We start from the raw sequence: 24,157 nt of genomic DNA, 5'->3' as shown, positions 1-24,157 counted from the left end.
TCACAAGAGTCCACAATGAAGGTTGCATAGTGGAATGTACTTGGGGCGGTGGGAGGGGTGCAGGGGGATTGTGTACCAGGGAGGGAGTCTTTTAGTTTTGAAAGAGAGGAGCAAACTGGGGTGCGGGGGGAGAGGGCTGGGCGGGTAGAGAAGTGCAGCAATGAATGAATGGAAATCCCAATTCTCTGTAAATGTTCATTAAAATTATTAACAAAAACCCCACTATTTTATTTTTATTTACATAAAAATGTACAGAGGGGGAAAAAAGTGTTTGTTACTTAAACTGGTTTAGTAATATACAAACTGGTGAAAGCTAAGACTAGAAAGCTAGGTATTCATGTTAAGGATTTTGAATTGTATTTTAAAAAATAATAGAGCACTTTGAATATGTTACCTCTGTGGCAGTGAAGTTCTGCAGACATGTTTTACAAAGAGCTGGATGTGTCATGTGGAATCTGTTTCTTTTGAGATCAGGAAGATCTGTTAGGACGTGTCAAGGTGACCTCAATCAGGGTAGTGACAGTGGGACTAGAGAGGCATAAAACTATTGAAGAATTGCATTCCAATCACCACTTATTATTAACTCCAATTCCAAAACGTTATGACAAGAAACAAATAGAGAACTGGAGAAATGGAAGAATATACCTTGCTAATGGACAGGAAGCCTCAATATTGTGAAAATGACAATACTACCAAAGGCAATTTATAGATATATGTTCAATGCAATATTATGTTTGGTCAATTTGGACTGCAAAATTTGATGAACATCTTGTTTCTTCCTCTTTGGGTTTAGCTGTAGGAATGTATATTTGAATAATAGTTGTATTAACAAGTCTTCCTTATATACCATGGATAATATCCTGTCACTTACAACATTGTCCTTTAAGGATAGACCTTAACATTGTCTTTTTTTTAAACTAGTACAATTTCATTCTTACTGTTTTTTATTCCTAGCATTGTATACCATGTGGTTATCCGATGCAAAGTGGCCAAACCAGTCCATCTCATGTCACTAATGCCTAGAATGTGGCTGTTCATATGTTCCAATCCTTTTCCCCCCCACATCTTCCAGTTTTCTGACATTCATACTCTGTATAGTTATTCAAGGATGTTTGCAGTTGTTTTCCTCATTTTCATTGACTGCCAGTCTGGGCTATACCTCTCAGTTCCATTTCACTGTTGTTCATCGAGTTTTCAGAGGTCTGTTATTTCAGAAGTGGATGGCCAATCTTCCTTCCTAGTCTGTCTACCATGGAGCTCTACTAAAACCTGTCCACCCTGGCATTTGACATCCTGGTGGCACAGCTTTCAACCCACAGGTAGTGTCAGAGATTGTGAGGATGGGCTGAGATAGGACAGTATTATTGGTTATACTTAGGATCACTGTGAGTCATACTGGACTCGAAGGCACCTAACAACAACAGCATTGGAGAACTGACTGATAGACACAAGTAAACCTGATGAAGAATTGGAATCAAGTGAGAGAATGAGTTAGGAATGAATCATGCATCTTAACCACTTATGATATCTATCTAAGAAAGGGAATAAATAATAGACATAGACTGGAAATATCAAGTTGAAATATGAAATTGCTGATATTTTTATGTTTGACTTATGGAAAGAAAGACATTCTCAAATAGTTCAATCTAATGGCTGCTCTCCAGGAGAGGAGACTACACTAACAAAACAAACAGGACCACTTAGTTGACAACTATGCGTTGTGAAAAAAGATATTTAGTTTTATATGATTTGCACTAAGCATTGAGATGTTAGGGCTATAGAATATAGACAGTAGGGTTGATTCTGAAAAGTAGACAATTTAAAAAGAAAAATAAACCATGATGTTTGTTGAGAACCTTTACTAGAGAGTGAGCATACTGCCAAAAGAGCAAACAGATAAGTCTTGGGGAAAGTGCAGCGAGAGTGCTCCTTGGAGGCAAGGATGGCGCAACTTCATCTCCCATATTTTGGACATGTGGCTAGGAGAGGCTATTCTTTGGGAAGGTCGAAAAGAAGACCCTGAAAAAGATGGATTGACACAGTTTCTGCAGTGGTGGGCTCAAGTGTGTCAGAAATGATGAGAGTGGCACAGGATAGGTCAGTTGTGTTGTCCCTAGGGCCACTATGAGTCATACTCATACCCAACATTTGTGTTGGTGGTGTTGTGTGCCATTGAGGCTGATACTCTGGTGGGTTTTCAGAGGCATTTAATCCCATGGGAGGATATTGCCCATCCTTCTCCCGTGAGTCAACTAGTGGATTTGAACAGCATGCCTTTGGTATTGCAGCACAACTTCTTGCCGCTAGGCTATCAGTACTTCCTAGCTACAACAGTTGTACTGTATATTGCTTACCTCTCATCTTGCTACAAACTATAAGCATAGCATATTTATGCAAATGAATGGCTGATTAGCAAATAGTTGTAGAAGTCCATGTTATTTATGTAAAAATACAAGTGATTTAATGAACCAAGGAATCTAAAATGTTAAGGAAGGAAGTAGAGTGTCATAAGGAGAATTTATAAAGTCCGGGAGACCAAATAGCTTTCCCTCTAAGATAAAAGTGTCGTTTTCTACTGAGTGATAGAGCTGGAAAGGCAGGAAACCATGATGTGAGGATGGATCTATACATTTACTATTAGGGAGCTCTGGTGGCCTAGTGGCAGGAAGCTGTGCTGCAATCCCAAAGGCGTGCTGTTCAATTCGAATCCACCAGATGCTCCACTGGGGAAGGAAGGGCAATCTCCTTCTGTGCCAGTCGGATGTGATTCGACAGTACACAACAAGAAAAGAAAACAACAAAAAAGTATATAATTTCTCTTGCATAAGTTTAACAATTCCAGGTCAGTCAGTATTCAGAGTAGCCATGGAATTGGGTGATTGAAGAGGAGTAACAGTGAAAGAATGAAATGTTTCCGTTATCTCTCTGGACATGAGTTCTCTCACTGTGATGGCAGAGCTTAGAGTGGAAAGGAAAATTACGAGGTAGATGTTTAAAACTTCCGGCATTGAGGATAAGTTCTTTGACAAATTCTTTAAATGTTGGCATTAAGGGAAACATTATGATAATTCATTTACCTTGTGAATATTCCCCAAAATAAGTAAACTCCTTTTATAGAATAGTAGTACTCTGTCAGATAGTAGTATTAAGGAAAGTGAAATCAGTCCATGATCATCATCACTAAATAATTTTTAGTACAGTGAAATCTTATTACTTATATTTAAAGCCTTATTATTTTGTTGACTGAAGGAAAAAACAATTCCTTTTTTTTCCCTCCCCAGATGTCAACGAGTTTCAAGATGTTTCTTGATAATTGGAATATTCAGACAGCTCTTTGGCTCAAAAGGTATGTTCCTTCAGGAACAATCTTTGTAGATATATTTTGGTATCATCTCCTACTTGAGATTGGGCTCCACTAAATTCATGCTGTTGTTTAAGTTAAATATTGAGCGACATTGTGACTTTTAGTTTAACAAAGAAGTACTAACATCTTCCAAATCAAGATATTATTAAATCAGAGCACTGCTTCAATTTGAGGCATGTGACTGATGAACATCGATATCACTGACCTCTTAGTGAACCTTAAAAGGCCTCTGCCTCTGTATGAGGCCACCAGTATTCTTACCTTTACCTCCTACCATCATCCATTGGTGATTTGTTTTTAAAAAGACCTATAAAACTACTATGCATATATCCTACTTAGATTTTTCCAGGAAGATTTTACTTTAAAATATTTTATCTTAAAATATCTTCATGTGTTCACATGTTATTGTGTACTGTCAAGTAGGAACTAACTCATAGCTGGCCCTCCAGCAGGTTTTCTGAGGCAGTAATTTCCATGGGAGATTGCCCATCCTTCTCCCACCAAGCAGCTGGTGGATTTGAATTGAGTACCTTTGGGATTGCAGTGCAGCTCTTATCACTAGGCCACAGTCGGATAAAAAAACATAGAAAAGACACAGTACCTACCATCAAAGACTTCACAATCTTGTTAAAAACACAGATTTGCTACTCTGTGCTAGTTGCTGTTGTGAGGATTATAATAGAGGGCAAGAGAACAGAATTCGGGCACAAAGGGAAGAGAGGAGAAACTTCTCAGCAGTTGATGCTTGAATTGAGATTGAGAACTGAAAGATTATCAGATGGTCAAAGAGTAGGGAAAGGCAGCCCAGGCAGAAGCAGCAACATTTACCAAAGAGGGAGTTAAAGAGAAGAATTGCATAGAAACTATCAGTGATTGTAGTTTTCTCATTATTCTGATAGTGTATTTCCCTGTGCTGAACATATCTTTTTAATGAAATACTGTTCTTGTAACAGTAGGGCTTTAGGGACTTCTTAGTAAAGTAACTTTGTTTTGTAGTGCTTAAGGGTAAAATTGAATACTTTACCTTTAAAATACCCAGAGTATATTAGCAGTCCCTGGATTGCAAATATCCAATTATAATAAGATACATACAGTGGTTCATAATAAAACACACAGGCTTTACTTTGCCACCCATGTCAAAATTTTTATTATTGTATTATTATGTTAAAGATGTTTTTATATATCTGGAAGTATTTTTTATGCTTTTATACAAAGAAAGGCATATACTAAGACAAGCATTTGACTATCTGATATACACTTAGTAGTAAGAAAGGAAATTGTTTTCCTAAATTTATGATGCTTCACAGTTATAATCTTTCTGAGGGTCACAAATCAGGTTATTGCCTAAGGTAAATTAATGTGTGTTCACTAAATTCTGTCACACAGTTAAAACAGAATGAACAATTGAATAGCAAAATGATAATTGTACAACATGGTGAATGTACTGTCAGTGGGTTACAAATGTGGAAACAGTGGAAGTGCAGATGGTTGGGGGTGTGTGTGTGTGCATGCGTGTGTGTGTGTGTGTGTGTGTGTTAATGTGTGTGTAGAGGGAGGGAGAGAGAAACATTTTTACCACTGTTTTTTTAAAAATCAGCATTGTGAGACTGTATAGCTCTAATCACTCCTCTTGCTCTCCATGTTTTTCTTGGTTTCTAGGGTGTGTTATGAGCGTGCCTCCATCAGTCCAACTATCCAGACATTCTTTCTTTCTGCCCTTTGGCATGGGGTATACCCAGGATATTATCTAACATTTCTATCAGGGGTGTTAATGACATTAGCAGCACGAGCTGTAAGTATCAAGAATTTTATCTTATAATTCATCCAATGGTAGTTTACTTGTATTATTAGAGCTGACTAAATCTGTTTTACAAAGTAGGCCACAATTTTTGGGCCCCAATTAACATTGTACTCTACCCTAGAATAGATATTTATAACTATTTATGTGTACCTTAATATTTGCTATATGCTAAACTTCACACTTAATTATATGTTCCTGGTAAATAGCTGCATTCAAAAACTAATTGTCTTGATTAAATTTTTTTAGAAGATAACTTAGCATGTAGTTAATTTAAAATTATCAGAGGGTTAATGTTTTCTGGAAGCTGTAATTTTTAGTCATATTTTAGATGATGAGCTAAGTTGTAGTAGCCCAAGATAAGCAGGTCAGTACAATTGGTACAGTACTAAATTAAAGGCAAGCTATGGTTCTTTATTAGTATTGGTTTGGTTGGAACCTGGAATAATGTTTTGAAAATTACTTAAGAAATTAGATTATTAATGTTATGGGAAAATGAAAGGACAGTTTAATACAAGTCCTTGTAAGTCAGTGCGAGGAAGATAACAGAATGAAAACAGTGTTTGAACAAGCTTGTTACAACACTTCAGGTAAGGTGGATTAATTTAAGAAACTAGCAAATCACTGTATTTATTTTTTTAGTTTTCATGCAATCAAATACACTGTGTTTCATTTGTATAAATTGTACTTTATACAATGACTCATACATTGTGTTTTATATAAGTCTGCCTGTTAGCACCCCGTCTTTTCAAATCCCCATTCAATCTTTCCTCTTCATATACTCTTGACTCTAACCTCTGCTTTCCTACTGATCTTCCCCTTTCTCTTTTTTTTGCCTCCCCTTCTCCCTTCATCCTTCCCCTTTTGAACATTTGTGTGTGTGTGTGTGTGATAATCTTGCTCAGTTATTATCCTGTTTTCACAATAATGGTCTTATGCAGTATTTATCCTTTGTGACTGAGCTATTTCACTTGGTATCATGCTCTCTAGACTCTCCCATATTTAATTTTAGGTGGTTGTTCTTATGGGCCGTTGAGTCGCCTGTGACCCATAGAGACCCTATATACAAAAGCTCTGAAGCCTGGCTTGTCCTGAGATGGTCTCACTGACTCCAACACACCAACATTGGAGAAATATTAAGAAGTATTAAATAAGGGTTGACCTTCCGTTAATACTAGTGTTGAGTCATATATTATAAATTCCATACATTTTGTCAATAAGTATCATAGGTATTTAGAGCTAAAAGAAAATCCTTTTAGTTTACTAGAGATTACCTCCTTGGTTGCACCAAGGCTTTGACAAATGAAAGTTATTTCTGTAATGAGCAAAGTTTAATGGGAGACAAAATGAGATTCTGGGTGTAGGAATTGAAATTTGCAAAAGTAATTTTGGAAGTTCATATTGTACTTGGTGAGTGAGAAGTAGGTTTGAAACATAATTTATGTAAGTAAAATAGTAAATAATTCTGGAAAGACAAATGTTGGTGAGAGGCACAGTAGTAGAAGAGCACTTGGAAAGAGCTTAATCTTTATTTGGTTGAATCTATCAGGGAGTAGTAAAGAAACATTTTCAAACATAAGAATGAAGTGTTGAAATTCATGCTTCAGGAAGATTAATTTGTCACTTGTGGACACAGTGCCACAGAGAGTAGATGATTACTAAGGTAACAAGCAAAGCAGCAAATGGTAGGTGCCAGGATTCAGGACCTGTTCTTCTAGCATTTAACAAATGATGGTCTTAAAAGCCATCAGCTAGCATTATACATAAAGACTGAAGCCTTACCTATTAATATCAAAAACAAAAAGATCTGATTTTACCATTTATGGTCAATAATATGTTAGACATCCTAGCCAGAGAAATTTGACAAGAAAGAGAACGGAAAAGTATCCAGATTGGAAAAGAAGGTGTTAAATTATCTCTAAGTAGAAAGATGTCCATTCATGAAATGGAAGATTTAAGATTGTTGGGATGTCATTATTACCCAAACTGATAAATTCCAGTATCCTTCTTTACATAAATATAAAATTATTTCTCAGCTATATATGAGAAGATAAGAAGCCCCAACCACTCTAAAGGATTCTCTAAAAGGGTTCTGAATAGAATGGGAGATAACTATGAAACAAAACGGAAAATTTGCTTGGCATATAGGCCGGATAAAGACTAGTAGAGACCTTCACACTGAGTCTACCCCAGTGACAATTCAGGCCCACAGTAGATTGGCCTTGAAGTGGACATTAACAATGAGGAGGTACCAGCCTAGATCGAAAGGGCAGCATTTCCCACCAGAAGGCAGAGAGGGAGAGGCTGGAAGAACAAAGGCAAACAGGAACCACCAGGAAGAATTGGGAAGGAAATGGTTACAGTGTGCACACACTTTTTTCTGAAGAAAAAAAATGTTACTTACAGCAGAAGTGTGTTTGTTTCATCTTACAAACATGAAACTAAAAATTATAGGATGCAAAGGAAAAAAATAAAATAATTTTTGGTTAAATTAGTACCGATTAAAACTTGATATGACTACTTCGGAAGCTAAAAACTTTTGCTTTAAATTGTGGTTATGAGAGACACTTCTTTTGAGACACTCTTTCAGGCTGTTATTAATGAACAAATAGTGTGTGATATTTGACTTGAGCTCAGTTTTTATCTGTCTTTCACAAATGCAGAGATTAAAGCATGAATAACTCATATTAGTAAAAATAAAATAGAACATTTTTTGTATAATTTTCCAAATGTGGTTTAAGGAGTTGTTAATAAGTCTGTATCACTAATGCTGGCTCAAGAATTGGCAACAAACAAGGCTCCAGGAATTGATGGCATACCGATTGATATTCAACAAACAGATCCTGCCCAGGATGTGCTCACCAAGTTGTGCCAGGAAATCTGGAGAACAGCCACCTGGCCTTCTGACTGGAAGAGATCTATATTTGTTTCCATTCCAAAGAAAAGTGATCCAACAGAGAATAGAAATTAACAAACAGTATGATTGATATCACATGAAAGCAAGATTCTGCTGAAGATTATGCAAAGATGACTAGACCAGCACGTCAACAGAGAACTGCCTAAAGTGCAGGCTGAATTTAGAAGAGACAGTGGCACAAGATATACCGGATGTCAGCTATATCTTGGCCGAGAGTAGAGACTACCAGAGAATGTCTGTGTTTCATTGACTAAGCAAAAGCATTTGGCTGTGTGGATCATAACAAACTGTAGCAGATGCTGAAAAGAATGGGAATCCCAAAACACTTGACTGTGCTTATGTGAAACCTATACTTGACCAGGAGGCCATCGTCACAACAGAGCAAGGAAGCACGTCATGGTTCAATATTGGGAAGAGTGTGCATCAAGGGTGTGTCCTGTCTCCATATCTTTTCAATCTATATGCAGAACAAATTATCTGGGAGACTGGGTTCTATGAGGAGAAATGTGGCATCAGGATTGGAGGTAGAAGGTCAAGGACTGCAGCCTTCACTGTTGATTGAAGCTTAACATCAAGAAAACAAAGATTGTCACCACTAGGCCGATTGGCAGCATCATGATAAATGGTGAAGAGATAGATTGTTGACAGCTTCAGTTTGCTTGGCTCTGCAATCTACATTCTTGGTACCAGCAGCCAGGAAATTAAAAAATTAATTCCACTGGGGAAGTCTTCAGTTAGAGACCTCTCCAAAGTACTGAAGAGCAATGATGTCAGTCTGGAGACTAAGATGAGCCTGATACAGGCCATGGTCTTTGCAATTACTTGCTATGCATCAGAGAGCTGCACAATGACTAGGGATGATAGAAGGAGAATTGATGCCTTTGAGCTGTGGTGCTGGATAAGAGTGTTGAATATACCATGTACAGCTAGAAGAACAAACAAGTTCGTCCTGGAGAGAGTGAAGCCAGGCTGCTCCTTAGAGGCAAGGATTCTAAAGCTTTGTCTGACATACTTTGAACATGTTGCAAGGCAGGATCAGTTCTTGGAGAGAAACGTCATGCTTGGGAGGGTGGAGGGACAGCACAGGAGAGGAAAACCTTCAGGGATATGGACTGATTCAGTCACTGGGGTAATGACGATAGGTGTGTCTGAGACAATAAGATTGGCACAGGATAGAGCAGGGTTTAGGGCTCTTGTACATAGGGTCGCTATGAGTCAGAGGCAACTCAACGGCACATAACAACAAAGTAGAGACATTTATTTTCTCCAGTGTCAGATGGATCTTGGTGGAAAGGAAAGAATACCAGAGGAATCTCTATATGTGTTTCATTGACTATGCAAAGGTATTTGACTGTATGGACCACAATAAATTGTGACTAACCTTGAGGAGAGTGGGAATCCCAGAACACTGAATTGTGCTCATGCGAAACCTATACTCAGACCAGGAAGCAGTCCTCAGAACAGAACAAGGAAATACTGCATACTTCAAAAACAGGAAAAGAGTTCTTCAGGGATGTGTCCTGTCTTCATACCTTTTCAATCTATATGTGAAACAGATCATTCAAGAGGCTAGGCTTTATAAAGAGAAATGTGGCATCAGGTTTGGAAGAAGACTCATCCATAATATGCTGATGACACAACCTGAAACTGAGGAGAACCTAAAGTATTTGCTGAAGAGAGTCAAGGTCTGTTGTCTTCAGTATGGACTGAAGGTCAACATCAAGAAGACAAAGATTCTCACCACTGAGCCAGTTGGCAGCACTATGATAAATGGAGAAGAGATTGAGGTGGTTAACAATTTCAGCTTGTTTGGCTCTATGCTTAGCAGTCAGGAAATCAAAAGACCAGTTACATCAGGAAAATCTGCGATCAAGGACCTCTTCAGAGTACTGTTAAGCAAAGATTTCAGTGTAGAGAATAAGGTTCACCTGATTCAGGCCATGGTCTTCAGAATTATTGATGTATCAGAGCTGGACAGTGACTAAAGATGACAGAATAAGAATGTCTTTGAGTTGTGATGCTGGGGAAGTCTTGGACATACCCTGTACTGCCAAGAAGACAAACAGGTCTATTTTGGAGAGGTGAAACCTTTTTCTCCTTGGAGGCTAGGAATTTGAAGCTCCCTATCACATAATTTGGACACGTGGCCAGGAGAGACCCATCCTTGGAGAAGGACATCATGCTTGGAAGGTTGGAGGGACAGAGCAGGAGAGGAAGACCCCAGATAAGATGGATTTACACAGTGACCAGGGTAATGGGGGCAGGTGTGTTGGAGTCTGTGAGACTCTCTCACAACATGGCAGGGTTCAGAGCTGCTGTACATGGGGTCTCTATGAATCACAGGTGACTTGACAGCAAGTAACAGCAACAGAGTGCTCAGCTGCTGACAGAAAGGTCTGTATTTGAATCTTATCACTGATTCCATCGAGAGTAAAGACTTGACAGTCTTTTCCAGAAAAGTTTAAACCGAAACTAAACTCATTGTCATGTTAATTCTGAACTCATTGCAGTGCTTTAAAGCAGAAAACTTCCCTGTATGTTCTCCAAGGCTGTAATGTAATCTTATGAGGTTACAGTGCCACATCTTTCTCTTGAAGAGTGACTGGTAGGTTCAAACATTTAAATTAGTGGCTGAGAATGTTACCATTGTACCAGTGTCTAAAGAGGAGAAAACAGGCCATAGAGGCACAGGTCCATGAGGGTCTCTTTCAAAGGGCCAGAGGTAGTAAGAACAGCACAGTCCCTCACTGCCTCAGAGCAGAAAGCAGAAAAAGAGCTGTTTACCCATCCCCGTGGTACCTGTAGAGCCCCACCAACAGCAGGAGATTTTTTTAATTTGTTGCTGACTCACACACTCACAGTTATGGTACCAACAAATGGTTTTTTTAGGGAAGAAAGTTGAAGGGGGGAGGCAAAGAATATCACCCAAAACAAGTCCAGGTTTTAGTCCACCAGTTCCAAGGCACAATTCAGTCTAGGCTCCAGTTTCAATTCAGCAAGTAGCTTTTCCTTCCATCTTCAAAAACTGGAAAATCCACCTGGCCAGTACAAATGTAAGAAGCCTCAAGTCAGTTTCTCCACAGCAATGCCACAGTCTCTCTACCACCATGGTCTCACTCTCACCAGTCTTGCTGCCTCCAGCCTTATTATCCTCAAATTTTATCTCAAGTCTCTCACCTCAAGTCTTGCTGCTCAATATGGGAAGTACTCTCCCCTCTTATCCCAGTCCCACACCTGATGCTGATTTGCAAGACCATGCTGACCCACAAGACCATGTTTCTACAGTTAAGGTAGCTGGAGACGACAGATGGCTAAAGGCTACAAAATAAAGCCAACTATTAGGCCACCACATCCATTAAGGCACTTTTGTGCAAAAATACTTGACTTGCATTGTTATGACAAAATATGCCATTTAGAACCCACCAACCTATTGAATGGAGAAGAGGCCCAACATTCTTTTCCCAGAAGGCTTACAGGATAGGAAAAGCCTGTGGAGACGCTGGTTTCCAAGGTGGTAAGTCCTGAGGGGAGGACACTGCTCCTCTTTCTCCCTTTATGCAGCTAATAGATTTGAACTGCTGGATATATAGTGCAACATTCTACCAACTATGCTAGCTGTCCTAATTTGTGGTTACTCTAGTCAGAATCAACTCTATGGTCTACAACAAGGCACATGAGAGTCATTATGTGTTTATTCACAGGAATTGGTTTTTGTTGAGGAAGTGCTACTCTTAATCTATTTTTTAAAATAATGAAACATAAATTTAGATACAATTTTCCACCTATGGTAAAGTTATGAAGAATACCTATTCTCTTTATCCAGATTGACCACTTGTTTGTGTTTTCTTCAAGTGCCATATCATCCTCTATATATTTTTGTGCATATGTACATTGCTTATCTGAACCAAGGTTACTGTCAGTGTATGATACTTTGTTGTTCTGCTTCCTTAAAATAATTGCTGTAACTTGTCTAGTTTTATAAAATATATTAAATATAAAAAATTTTCTTATTTATTTCAGATAAGAAATAACATTAGACATTATTTCATCAAATCTCCTCAACTTAAATTTTTTTATGATGTTGTAACATGGATGGCAACACAAATAGCAATAAGTTACATAGTTGTGCCATTTGTACTTCTTTCTATAAAACCATCGTTCATGTTTTACAGGTAAGTGTTTACTTCTTCAAAGATGTCAGTGCAATAACTTTTTTAATTTATACTAGTTTATTTACAATATTTGAATACATTGTTTTTCAGACCAAATACTTCCCATTTCCCAACCACCCATCAAATTGTACAACCCCATGATTAATCCTTCCCCTCAAAACCATCCTCATCCCTCTGCTTCCACCCCATCCTTGGATCTTAATACTCATCACACAATAATGGTTTTATACAATATTGGAGGGATTGTAAAATGGTACAACCATTCTGGAAGGCAGTTTGGCACTTCCTCAGAAAGCTGAAAATAGCTATTCCATATGACCCAGCTCTTCCTCTGCTTGCAATATACCATGAAAAAATGAGAACTAAGGAGAAATGGAGACTTGTACACCAATATTCATAGCCCATTATTCACCATTTCAAGAACATGGTTACAGCTCATATGTTGTCCAACCACAAATGAATGGATTGAGAAATTATGGTACATTCACACAATGGAATACTACATAGCGTGCAGTTGCAAAGATTTTGTAAAATAGTACCTATCTTGGGAGGGACTGGAGAGCATTATGCTGAGTAAACTAGCTCAGTCCCACAAGGACAGATATTGTATAAAACCATTATTGGAATAACTATTTTTAAAAAACACAAACTCTCTTTGCCATTCAGTAATAAAGAGAAATAACAGTCTTATTTCCTACAGCTAAATGTACTATTTGTTCTGAGTTGGCAGATGGGTTTTTTAAAAAAAGGTATTGTGAGTTGACCGAAAGTTTACAGAGCAAACTGGTCTTGCACTCAATTACTTTTAAATCTTACATCAAGCCATCTCAAGTTTCTTCATGGAATGACTGATACTACCCAACCCTCAAAAGAGAGTCTGAATTAGAAATACAGCTAGTTAACTACTTTCTTAAATCACGTAAAAGTGTTTTACTAGAAAGTATAGCATAGCTTTATTGTCCTAAACGTATTATTTTTAAGAGACAGTTCATTATACAGGAAAAAGTTATGTAAATTTTTCTCTTTTACTTTCAGTCCTTTCGTTGTTCATTGGTACTTGGGTCACCTCTATATTATAAAAGTTGTTTGAACTCAGTTCTTTAATTTGTTTATCTATTCTTTCTGCCTCACCAAATAGTAATTACTTTGAATAAAGTCTTTATTACTGTAGCATCTAGAATGACTTTAACAGAAAGAAACTGTTGCACTAAATATGACTATAATCACACACTGATAGAATTTCCATTTTAATTGAGTTATTTTTTAATTTTTTAATTATGATTGAACTGTTGTGTGGGATTTTCCATTCTAGATTTATAGTCACTTGAACTCAGATCTATAGAAAACTGTTTAAGTAGTTTATATTTATTTTGAAGAATGATTCTTCTAAGTATGTTTTTAATACTTTGGCCTTTGTTTATATTTTCAGTAATTTCATTAGTGACTATGACTTAATTAGGGAGTTCAACAATGAACATCTTTCCTATCCCGGTGTACTATTATTTCTTTACTCAGTATTTCACTCTAGTTTTCCAGATCACTACACATACTTACTAAGTACCTTTTAAAATACTCCTACTTATTTTGGGTATTATGACCCTTACAAAAAAAACTAACATGAGATCTGCTGTCATGATTATAAGCAATTTGTCTCTATACTGGGAAGTCCCTGGGTGGCACAAATGGTTAGCACTGGGCTGGAACCCAGCGAGAGGTGCCTGAGAAGACGGTCCTGGTGGTCTGTAGCCATGAAAATTCCCTAGAGCACAGTTTTCTGTAGCAAATCGGGCTGACAGGAGCTAGAATTGAAGGTTATGGAATATTGCAATTTAATAACCTTTTCCCCTTTTTCTTTTAGCTCCTGGTATTTTTGCCTTCACATTGCTGCTATCTTAGTACTATTGTTGTTGCCTGTGAAAAAAACTCTTAAAAGAAAGAATACACATGAAAATATTCAGCTCTCACAATCGAAAAAAGATGATGAACAAGGAAATTCTTTGGGACATAATAGTTTTTCCACAACAAACAATGTTTGCAGTCAGAATCAAGAAATAACCTCCAGACATTCGTCACTAAAGCAATGATGGAAGAATGCCTGATGGCCATCTTTTCTAGGTTAACAGAAACCAATCTTAGCACCTTTCAAAGGGTTTGTGTTTGTTGGAAAAGAGATATAGTGGGGAGGGTGGGAAATTGGACATTTATATATATATCAGATTGGAAATGGAGTGAAATAACCCCTCCCATGCCATGTTTCTGTAGGCAACGCCTTATACAAAAGTATCTCCATTATTTCAATGGGCACTCAGGACCTCAGCATATGTCCATAGGGTCATATATGTGCCCTGTTGCTGAATGTATGTTGCGTATCATAAGGCACTGAAAAGAGGTAGAAAATAATTGTGTCAATCTGGAAAATTTTGAGAAAATACCTTTTCCAAATAAATGTTTTGCCTTAAACTCTCTATTTCCTAAAATATTGTTCCTAAATTGTGTTTTCCCGTGTAATGTTGTGAGAAGTCATATTTGACATGTTTGGTACTGTATGTTGTAAAGGAATCTAAGAAGAATTTAAAAGAGGATATTTAAGATTGTGGATACTTAAAAATGCAATAAACATCTCAGTATTTGAAGACTAGTCTTAAAGGTCTTAAATGATGACAGAACATAGTGAAAGTGTAAACATTAAGAGATGCCAAATTATAGGTAGATTGTTTTGACGCAGAGCTTAATTACCTGGTGTGTCAGTTAGAAAGTCCTCCAAAGAGTAATTTCTTAACCATAATTAAAGAGAGGTGAGATATTTTTTTTGTCTAAGAAAGATAGAAAATAAAGAAATTGAGGGAAGTAGGAATGAATAAAGAAAACCCTAAACTGACTCGAGCAGTCAGTGGGCATCTGTAATGTTAAAAAAATAATAAAAACCATGCCACCATGTCTATTCCAACCCTGTAGGATACAGTAGAACTGCCCCATAAGGTTTCCAAGACTATAAATATTTAAGGTCGCAGACTGCCACATCTTTGGGTTCAAACCACCAATCTGGGTAACAGCTGAATACTTAGCCACTGCGCCACCAGGGCTCCTGCAGCTGTAATAGAGAATACAACTGTGCAAGCAAGTATTAGGTGCTCAGCAGAAATGCTTTTTATCCCTATTTATCTGAGCTCTTTGTGGTTATGTAAGACATTAAAAAGCTTAATAACTTTTTAATACTTTTAGATTTTTAAATTAAATTTATCAAGTGTAAACTATAGATTTAGAAAAGGATTATGAAAGTAATCCCAGATTGCGTGAAAAGTTTGAAACAGCAGCCATTGAGTAAGGGGACTATCTTGCCGATCCTTTTCTTTTCCCTGACAGCTGATTTATATTTGGAGAAGTTTTAGGGAAATGGAATATTAAGTCAGAGGGTCAAAACCACATTTTTATAAAAGAGTATATTAGTTTCCAAACAATGAATTTTTCACATTAAACTACTACTGTTAGTGCTTGTTAAAATGTGTTTTACTTTTTATAAGTTAAAAGTGTGCTATTGGCCGTTTTACCCTAACAAATCTGACCTTTCATCACTGCAGCATCTCACTCAGTTCCTCAGATGATCATGAAGGCTGCAGGGGCTGAAAGAAGTAGGCAGAACGCGGTCTGGGGCAGAGATAGCCTGCAAGCATGGCCGCAGCCAACAGAGACTGGCAGGGAAAGGATACACAGGCCCTTTGATTTCACCTTTACTCAGCAAATCTTTTGTGGATTTTATTTTATTTGTGCCTTAATATTTTTTCCATGAATTGCAAATTGTTCTTTATGATGATTCTTTGTTTGGATTTGTGTTACCAGTACAGTTTCAAATATAGTTAAAGACAACAACAAAGTGACTTTTAAAAGCTGTAGTATCACATTTAAAAAAGAAAGAAAAAGGAAATCTATTTGTTGATATTGAAGTCCTAATAAGCCAAAAATAAGTTATTTATCCTCTTAGAACCTAATCTTTGTTTATATAAAATGTTTTAAAATTTCTGAAGTTAACATTTTTTTCCATGAGATTAGCCCTGCCTTGTTCCTCCTAGTAAAGACACCTAAATAAATTTTCTCTATTTTCTCATGCACTGCAATGAAACTAGCTGTGTAATGTGGGAAGATAACATGAAAAACGTCTCCTGAGTTCAATGAATGCCACAGAGAATCAGATCCCTATTAGGAGAAAGTAAAGAAACTGAAAGATGAACCTACTATAATAAAAACAAGAAAGTTTTATTAAAACTTCTGTTTTTATTCTACAGTCTATTTAACCACTGATGAATAATTACCATTTATTTCTATTGACTATTATTTCCCAGGCTATAAAACAAAATTGGTTACCTATATCTTACATGATTAATATAATGGTATTACTACCGTATAGAAGAATGTTTGGCCAGCTTAATGATATTTAATAGAATACATTATATATACTGTTTGACATTTCATCCTCCTCAATCAACTATTTTTATGAAATTTTTGATAGTTCTGCTTTTGAGCAAATTACAATCACAAGGATGCAATCTAGAAGAAAAACCATTCTAATTCTCAACTTTTTCTCGTCAAGAATTTTTTTGTTCTTTACAAAGTGAATATATATTCTTGGAGTGTTTTTTAGACAATTTTTTTAGTATATATATTTTGTTTTTCTAAATGATCTTCTGTCATTATCAGAGTAAAGAGATACATTTTTTTCCTACTTGTGGTAGAGTATTTTAAAACTGGCATAACCTCTACTACTGATAAGTATGAAGGGATTCATTAGAATATAAATTTTTGCTTACTTTTAATCTATAAAAGGATTCAGTGCATCTTTATAATATTTTCTCACTCTTCAGTTGTCATAAAACTACTCCAGCGGTGTCCAATCAATATAATACTTGTACTTTTGCTAAGTTAAATAATACTTGGGGAAAATAAGTAACTGTTCTTCCCCCAGTTTCATCAAACAGTAACAAATATTTGATATCTCAGCCACTCCTATGTTCCAACTGACTTCTCAGTTTTTAAAATAAACATTATTATTAGAGCTCTAGAAAATTTATTTAGCCTCTGAAGGATTCAGCGTAACAAAAAGTTTAATTAGGATTCAAAAATGTCCACCTCCTACTTATGTTAGCACCATATATCTGATTTTAAAGTATGTTACTATTTACCCACCATGTGAAATACAGCATCTCCTTGGATACCAGTTTTGTGAAAAATTTACAGTAAAGAAAATGTTTATAATAATTAAAGGTAATTTGTATTAAGGCATTAATTGATCTGGGAGGAGACCTTTTTCTTTATTCTGGCTCTGTCATTAATGAGCCATATGATTTAAATAAAATCACTTAATCGTTAGACCTCAAGTTCCTGAACTGTCAGCTAGAAAGGTTAATGCTTACAGGATAGGATCAGTGGAAACAATTAGCAATTTCCACAAGATTCATAGACATAGACATAGATTCAGGATTGAAGAATTGTCATGGTCATCTGCTTTTATTACTTGAGCTAAAAGCTATGATTCAAAATGTGATCATGGTGACAGACCATTCTGTCAATTTATACTGAATGTTCCTTAATATAAATTTTTCATAATGAAGTAGTTTCTGTTAAAACATTGTCCTTTTTGCTTTCTCTACATTTTTGATGTCTACTTTTTTTATGTGGAATTGAATCTATATGCTATTAGATATTTTATATAAATTATTGACTTTACTAGACAGCTTACCAGCAGATAACTTCTCAAAAAATTTTTACTCAGATATTTAAAATATATTTCATTTAGCTGCACCTTATTTTGACTACAGAAAATAATTATTTTTAAAAATTTGCATTGATTACAAAACTTACACTGTTATCTAGAAACTGCATTATACTATTCTGGCAAAAATCTTATCTATTACTTTGTATATTCATGAGCAAATCTGGACTTTAATATTTTTTTCTTTATTATCAATAATTGGTTTTAAGATCTGTGTCTTAAAATTGAAAGGAAGAAAACCACTTGAGAGAATTATAGTCAGAATATTGTCTGTTACTGCTGTCTCAGTTAAGGGTTTATCTAGAGCGTTAGGTATATTATCAGCATTTTGTGGGATTTGTTCCATCCTGGCTGAAATTTAATATATAAGTTTTTACTTAGGTGCAGAACTGTGGAGCACACTGTGAAATACAATTTTAACTGCCCCCAAGTACCTTGTAAAACGTATTTAACTTGTTGTATATTTATTAAAAAGTTGATCTGGAAAGAACTTCTTTCTTGTTCCTGCAAAAGTAGGGTTGTTATATGTGTTCCTAATGTGGAAGGAAAAGATTTGCATTTAAAAGAAACAAAACTGCACTCAAAATTAGATTGTAGAGATAAGGATAGAGTATCTCTACAGTGTTTTTCCTGCCACACCATGCAGTAAAGTCTATTTATATTAAATCCTTACAAATTTAAAATGAAATTTTTCATGTTGGTATTTTCTAGGAATGCTACTATAATGAATAATTAAGCTGTTTTTTGAATCTCTTTTTGTACAGAAGATGCAGCCACTTACCATATTTTTTCACATATAATGTGCCCACAGAAATGCACATAGATATGTAGCGCTCATAGGAAGAAATCATGGTTACATGGTTTGCAAAAAAGGTACCATGCATGCATTATTTGCAATATGCATACAATAATATGGTACAAATTAGTTGGTAGGCTGCCTAATAAAGTTTTATATGTTTTAAATAATATTTATTTTAATAGATTTTTTTATATTCTGCAAAACGCAGTGAAGGAATGACAACTTCAATAGCATTGATTGGGAAATCTTTCTAAAACACAGACAAATGACATTTTTACTCTAATTAGTTTGTCTTCCCTTTTAATCTAATTTTAGCTGTCTTCTTTCTAGTATAAAGAAAACTTTTATAAAACAAATAAGCCCTGGACTATAAATAACAGTATCAAGATAATATATTACCACTCTCTAAAACTTGATGATGCTCATCATCTCTCCAGTAATATCAGATTTTGTCATTGTGTAAAAAGAAATAGAAATATCAAACTGACAGCAATTTTTGAAATTAAAAACATGACTGGCTGCCTTTTGCTAGACTTTTATGAGACCATTTCCTTCTCAGTCTTTATTTTGGATTAACTTCTTTGAGGAATTGTTTGTTAATATCCTTTTTGTCCTTTCTCATTAAAGAACAAACGTGAAGAGTTTGTATTTCTCTTTGACTAATTCAAAGTATTTTTATTTTACATAACTGATTTGTCAGTGAAGTGCATTAGTTTCTGACATTTCATCATGAGGGGAAAAGTAATCAAACCATTCAGTACCAATATGTTCCAAACCAGTCTGGTTCATCTTCAGTTGCCTATAAGAGCAACTGCTGATTCAAACTAGAGGAGCACAGAATAAAAGCAATAGAATGAAAGTAAAAATAATTCAGGTACACAATTAAAATGAAAATGTATGACTTTGTCCTTGCTTTCCTTTCAAAGTCGTTTCATTATCCCTGCCTCAAAGTAGTTGTTCCGTCACCCAAATGTGGAACTCACCTCCAGCAGCCAGTATTTACAGTATTTGTATTTGCCTTTCTTGGTTGAGATATACTGTGGTTTTATGTGCTTTTTTTTTTATTATTTAAAAATATTTTTTTAAAGAAGTGTTATTTTTCAAAAGATCCCTAAATAGTTCTTGTTGTATGGTAAATTAAAAATGCCACTGTGTCAGTTTCACTGTGATGTGCTGTTTTAATGATCACTCATTTCTACTCTTTGTCCTCAGAGCTGCACTGGTGGCTAATTGCTAGATTTTAAAGGTATTTTTAACTTACATATAAACGTTTTTCTAATTTGAGTGTCTTTAAAATGGATTAAAAAGTAGTTTAAAAAATATTTGTTTGTGTGTGTTCATCAATTTCAAAGTCCTTTTCCATCTAGGAACTGAATTCTGAGCTCATCACTAGAACTAGTTGTCTTTTTTTTTTCTTTGAGGGTTCTTTAATATGAAAGTAATATTCTGAGGAGTCATTGAGTTAATTGCTTAAAATGTTTTTTAAACATTTCTAAGTGTTTCACATTATGAAAACAAGCTGGAAGGTTATCTGTGAGTTCCAACCCACTGGTGCTCAACAAGAAGTCACATTGTAACACTTTAGAAGATAATTAAAACAACTCTAAGTATATTTTCACCACAGTGAGGAGGACCTAAAGTGCTTGCTGCAGAGGGTTAAGGACTGCAGCCTCCAAAATGGGTCGAGGCTCAATATCAAGAAGACAAAGATTCTCACCACTGGACCAGTTGGCAGCATCGGGATGGATGGTGAAGAGATTAAGATTGTTCACAGCTTTAGTTTGCTTGGCTCCACAGTCAACACTCTTGGCATTAATAGCCAGGAAATTAAAAGACGTATTGCGATGGGAAAGTCTGCTGTTAGGGACCTTTCTAAAGCACTGAAGAGCAATGGTGTCTCTCTGGAGACTAAGGTGCATCTGATATAGCCATGGGCTTTGCAATCACTTGTTATGTATCAGAGTTGGACAGTGACTTAGGGAGGATAGAAGGAGAATTGATGTCTTCATGCTGTGGTGCTGGAGAAGAGTATTGAGGGTACCATGGACTGCTAGGAAAACAGATTCAACCTTGAGAGGGTTAAACCAGGTGTCTCCTTGGAGGCAAGGATTCTGAGGCTTTGTCTGACATACTTTGGACATGTAAGAAAGGACTGGTCCTTGGAGAGGGACATCATGCTTGGGAGGGTGGAGGGACAGCACAGGAGGGGAAGACTATGAGATGGATTGATTCAGTGACTGGGGTGATTGGGATGGGTGTGTCGGAGGCAGTGCGATTGGCACAGGATAGAGCAGGCTTGGCTGTTGTACATAGGGTCACTATGAGTCACAAATGACTTGACAGCACATAACAATGCTATGTTAAACAATGTGTTAATCTCTATTTTTCATATATGCCTAATAAGCAAAAATTGTGTCATCACTAAAAATATGATAAAATGAAAATAAATTTTATAATAGCATACAGGTTAAATTTTAAAATAGGTACCAGTTGTGTTCCATGAGTTGATTCTAAATCATAGAGACCCTACAAGATAGAATCCTAGAAAATACTTGATAGGGTTTCCTAGGCTATAATCTTTATGGTAACAGATCATTAGGTAATGAATTACCCCATGTGGCAAGATCACTCCTATGGAGAAGCTGGTGAGCATCAAATTACATAGAGGGCGAAACTAAGCTGCTCCCTGGAGGCTAGGAGCTCCGTCCCACATACTTTGGGCACGTGGCCGGTGGGGGGGACCAGTCCTTGGAAAAGAACATCATACTTGGAAGGGTGGAGGGACAGTGCAAGACAGGAAGATCCCAGATGACATGGATTGACACAGTGACTGGGGTAATGGGGGGCAGGTGTGTCAGAGACAATGAGGTTGGCTCAGGATAGGGAAAAGTTCAGAGCCATTGACATAGATAGGATCGCAGGTGACTCAGTGGCACACAACAGTGTGTTACTGTGCTGCCGTCCACAGGGAGTTGTGCTGCTAAGCCAAAGGCTGTGCCTCTTTGGCAGTTTGAATCCACCACTTTCCCCAAAAAAAGATGGGCAGTCTACTCCCATGTGACTTACAGCCTCTGAAAACTACTAGAGTATCAGCTATGAGTTGGTTCCAATTCAGTGGCATTATGTGACATTAAATGTTAGCCCACAGTCTCATAGAATCAAATATTTTTATAAGTGGGTGGACCTCATGTAATATTACCTACCTCTATTTCTTCCAGCTATCATTCCTTTTTAAGGAAATCTCTGTGATTGAACTTTGGCTTCAGAGAAGCTAATAGAGAATCACAGGGCAAACTTCGCGTAGACAAGGAGCCAAGACACAAAATATTAGCAGAGTTCTATATTTTCGAAAAGGAGAAGAAAGAATGACAGTTTGCTAATTTGATGTTCCTCTTACTAAGCCTTTATACTTAATAAAGCTTTATACTAAAAGCTCTCAGCTATAGAGCTGGATGTCAATCTTGAGTAGATTTCTAAACTCACTTCGTTTACATCATTCCTTGCAACTGTGCTTAACTAACCTCCTTTCCCTTGTGGATATTGTTTACCCACCACCAATCCCAATACTATTCACTCTTCTGGACTACAATTTACTTAGCTCTTACTCTGTTATCTTGTACTGGTAACATAGTCTCTTGTTGTTATATATCATCGAGTCACCTGTGACTCATGGTGACCCTATATACAATAGCTCTGAACTCTGCTCTATTTTGACCCTATCTCACTGCCTCCCAACACACTTAAACCTAATACCCCACTTACTGTGTCAATCCATCTCCTCCTCCAGGGTCTTCCTCTTCTGCATTGTTGCTCTACTTTTCCAAGTATGAGTTCTTCTCCAAGGACTGGTCTCTTCTGGGGACATGCCCAAAGTATGTGAGAGAGAGCTTCAAAATCTTTGCCTCCAGAAGCACCTTTGTTTCACTCTCTTCAGTACCTGTTTGTTCTCCTGGTGGTCTATGGTATGTTCAATACTCTTTTCCAGCACCAAAACTCAAAGGCATCTGTTTCTCTTCTGTCATTCTTTGTTATTGCCCAGCTTTCTGAAGTGTAGCAAGTAACTGTGAAGATCATGTCCTGGATCAGCCATACCTTAGCCACCAGACTAATACCTTAGCTCTTTAGCACTTTGGTGAGGTCCCTGACAGGAGACTTTCCCTGTGCAATTAATCTTTTGATTTCTTAACTGCTGGTGTCAAGAATGTTGATTGTGGAGCTGTGCAAACTAAAATTCCAAACAATCTTAATCCATCTGTCATGGTGTTGCCAATATGCCCAGTGATGAAAATCTTTGTTTTCTGGATGTTGAACATCAATCCATATTAAAAGACTTGGGTGTGGTAGCCTAGTGGCAAGAAGCTGCACTGCAACCCCAGAAGTAAGTGGTTCAAATTCACCAGATACTCTGCTTGCTGAAGAAGGAGGGGCAATCTCCCCCCGTACCAGTCAGATCTGATTTGACCACACACACACACACACACACACTAAATTAAAACAAACAAAAAAAACACCAAACTGCTATCCTTGACTTTCTGCAATAAATGTTTCAGGTCCTCCTTAGATTCTGCAAGCAAGGTTGTGTCTTCTGTATAACATAGGTTGTTGATGAATTTTCCTCAAACCTGATCACCACATTCCTTCTCAGAGTTCAGCCTCTCAGATGGTCTGTTCTGCAGAATGATTGAAAAGGTGTGGAGACAGGATGTATCACTGATGCACTCCTTTCCTGATTTTGAACCATGCAGTGTTTTCTTACTCTGTTCTTATGACTGCTTCTTGGTCCAAGTATAGATTTCCCGTAACACAATCAGGTGTTCTGGGACTTCCACTCTTCTCAAGGTTAGCCTCAATTTGTTGTGATCCACAGTCAAATACCTTTGCATAGTCAATAAAGAAATGTTCTGTGAAACCACACTAAAAACCTCAAAAAGAAAAAGAAAATTCATTGGTGGTTGGAACGAGTTGAGCAAGGAGCAGCAAGAAAGTCCAGGGAAGGCAGCAGCACACTGGGAAGGGATGTAAGTGAGAAAGAGGATGGCCGGAAGCCACAGGGCCTGTTAGTATCTGCCAGCCTAGGAACTGAGGCCATGGAGGCTTATGAGTCGGAGTCAGTGAGCCTGGCTCAGGACAAGGCAGGCTTCAGAGCTGCTGTACTTAGACTTGCTGTGGGTCGCAGGCACATAGCAAAAACAACAAAGGATGGGAAAAGGTCTGGGAAGAGCGACAGATGGTAGACCTGTGGCAAAAGTTACGGTAGGGGCCAGTTCACAAAGAACCCAGAAGGAAAGATGGTGATGAATGCCAAGGTTGTTGTTATGTGCCATCGAGTTGCTTGTGACTCAT

At 37.0% G+C, this 24,157-nt stretch overlaps 1 protein-coding gene across 1 annotated transcript in view; it reads left to right on the top strand.

Annotated features, from left to right (window-relative positions):
- The window catches only part of MBOAT2 (membrane bound O-acyltransferase domain containing 2), a 105,506-nt gene extending 90,499 nt beyond the window's left edge, over positions 1–15,007 (top strand). The window contains exons 10-13 of the mRNA XM_006898196.1: positions 3,282–3,346; positions 5,024–5,156; positions 12,100–12,251; positions 14,110–15,007. Coding sequence (XP_006898258.1) covers positions 3,282–3,346; positions 5,024–5,156; positions 12,100–12,251; positions 14,110–14,335 — 576 coding nt within the window. The 3' untranslated portion in view covers positions 14,336–15,007. The remainder of the gene's footprint in view (positions 1–3,281; positions 3,347–5,023; positions 5,157–12,099; positions 12,252–14,109) is intronic.
- The last annotated feature ends 9,150 nt before the right edge of the window (positions 15,008–24,157 follow it).

Source organism: Elephantulus edwardii, unplaced genomic scaffold, assembly GCF_000299155.1.
Source record: "Elephantulus edwardii isolate Elephantulus edwardi_28Jun2011 unplaced genomic scaffold, EleEdw1.0 scaffold00223, whole genome shotgun sequence".
Classification (NCBI taxonomy): Eukaryota; Metazoa; Chordata; class Mammalia; order Macroscelidea; family Macroscelididae; genus Elephantulus; species Elephantulus edwardii.
This window is presented reverse-complemented; position numbering and strand designations above follow the sequence as displayed.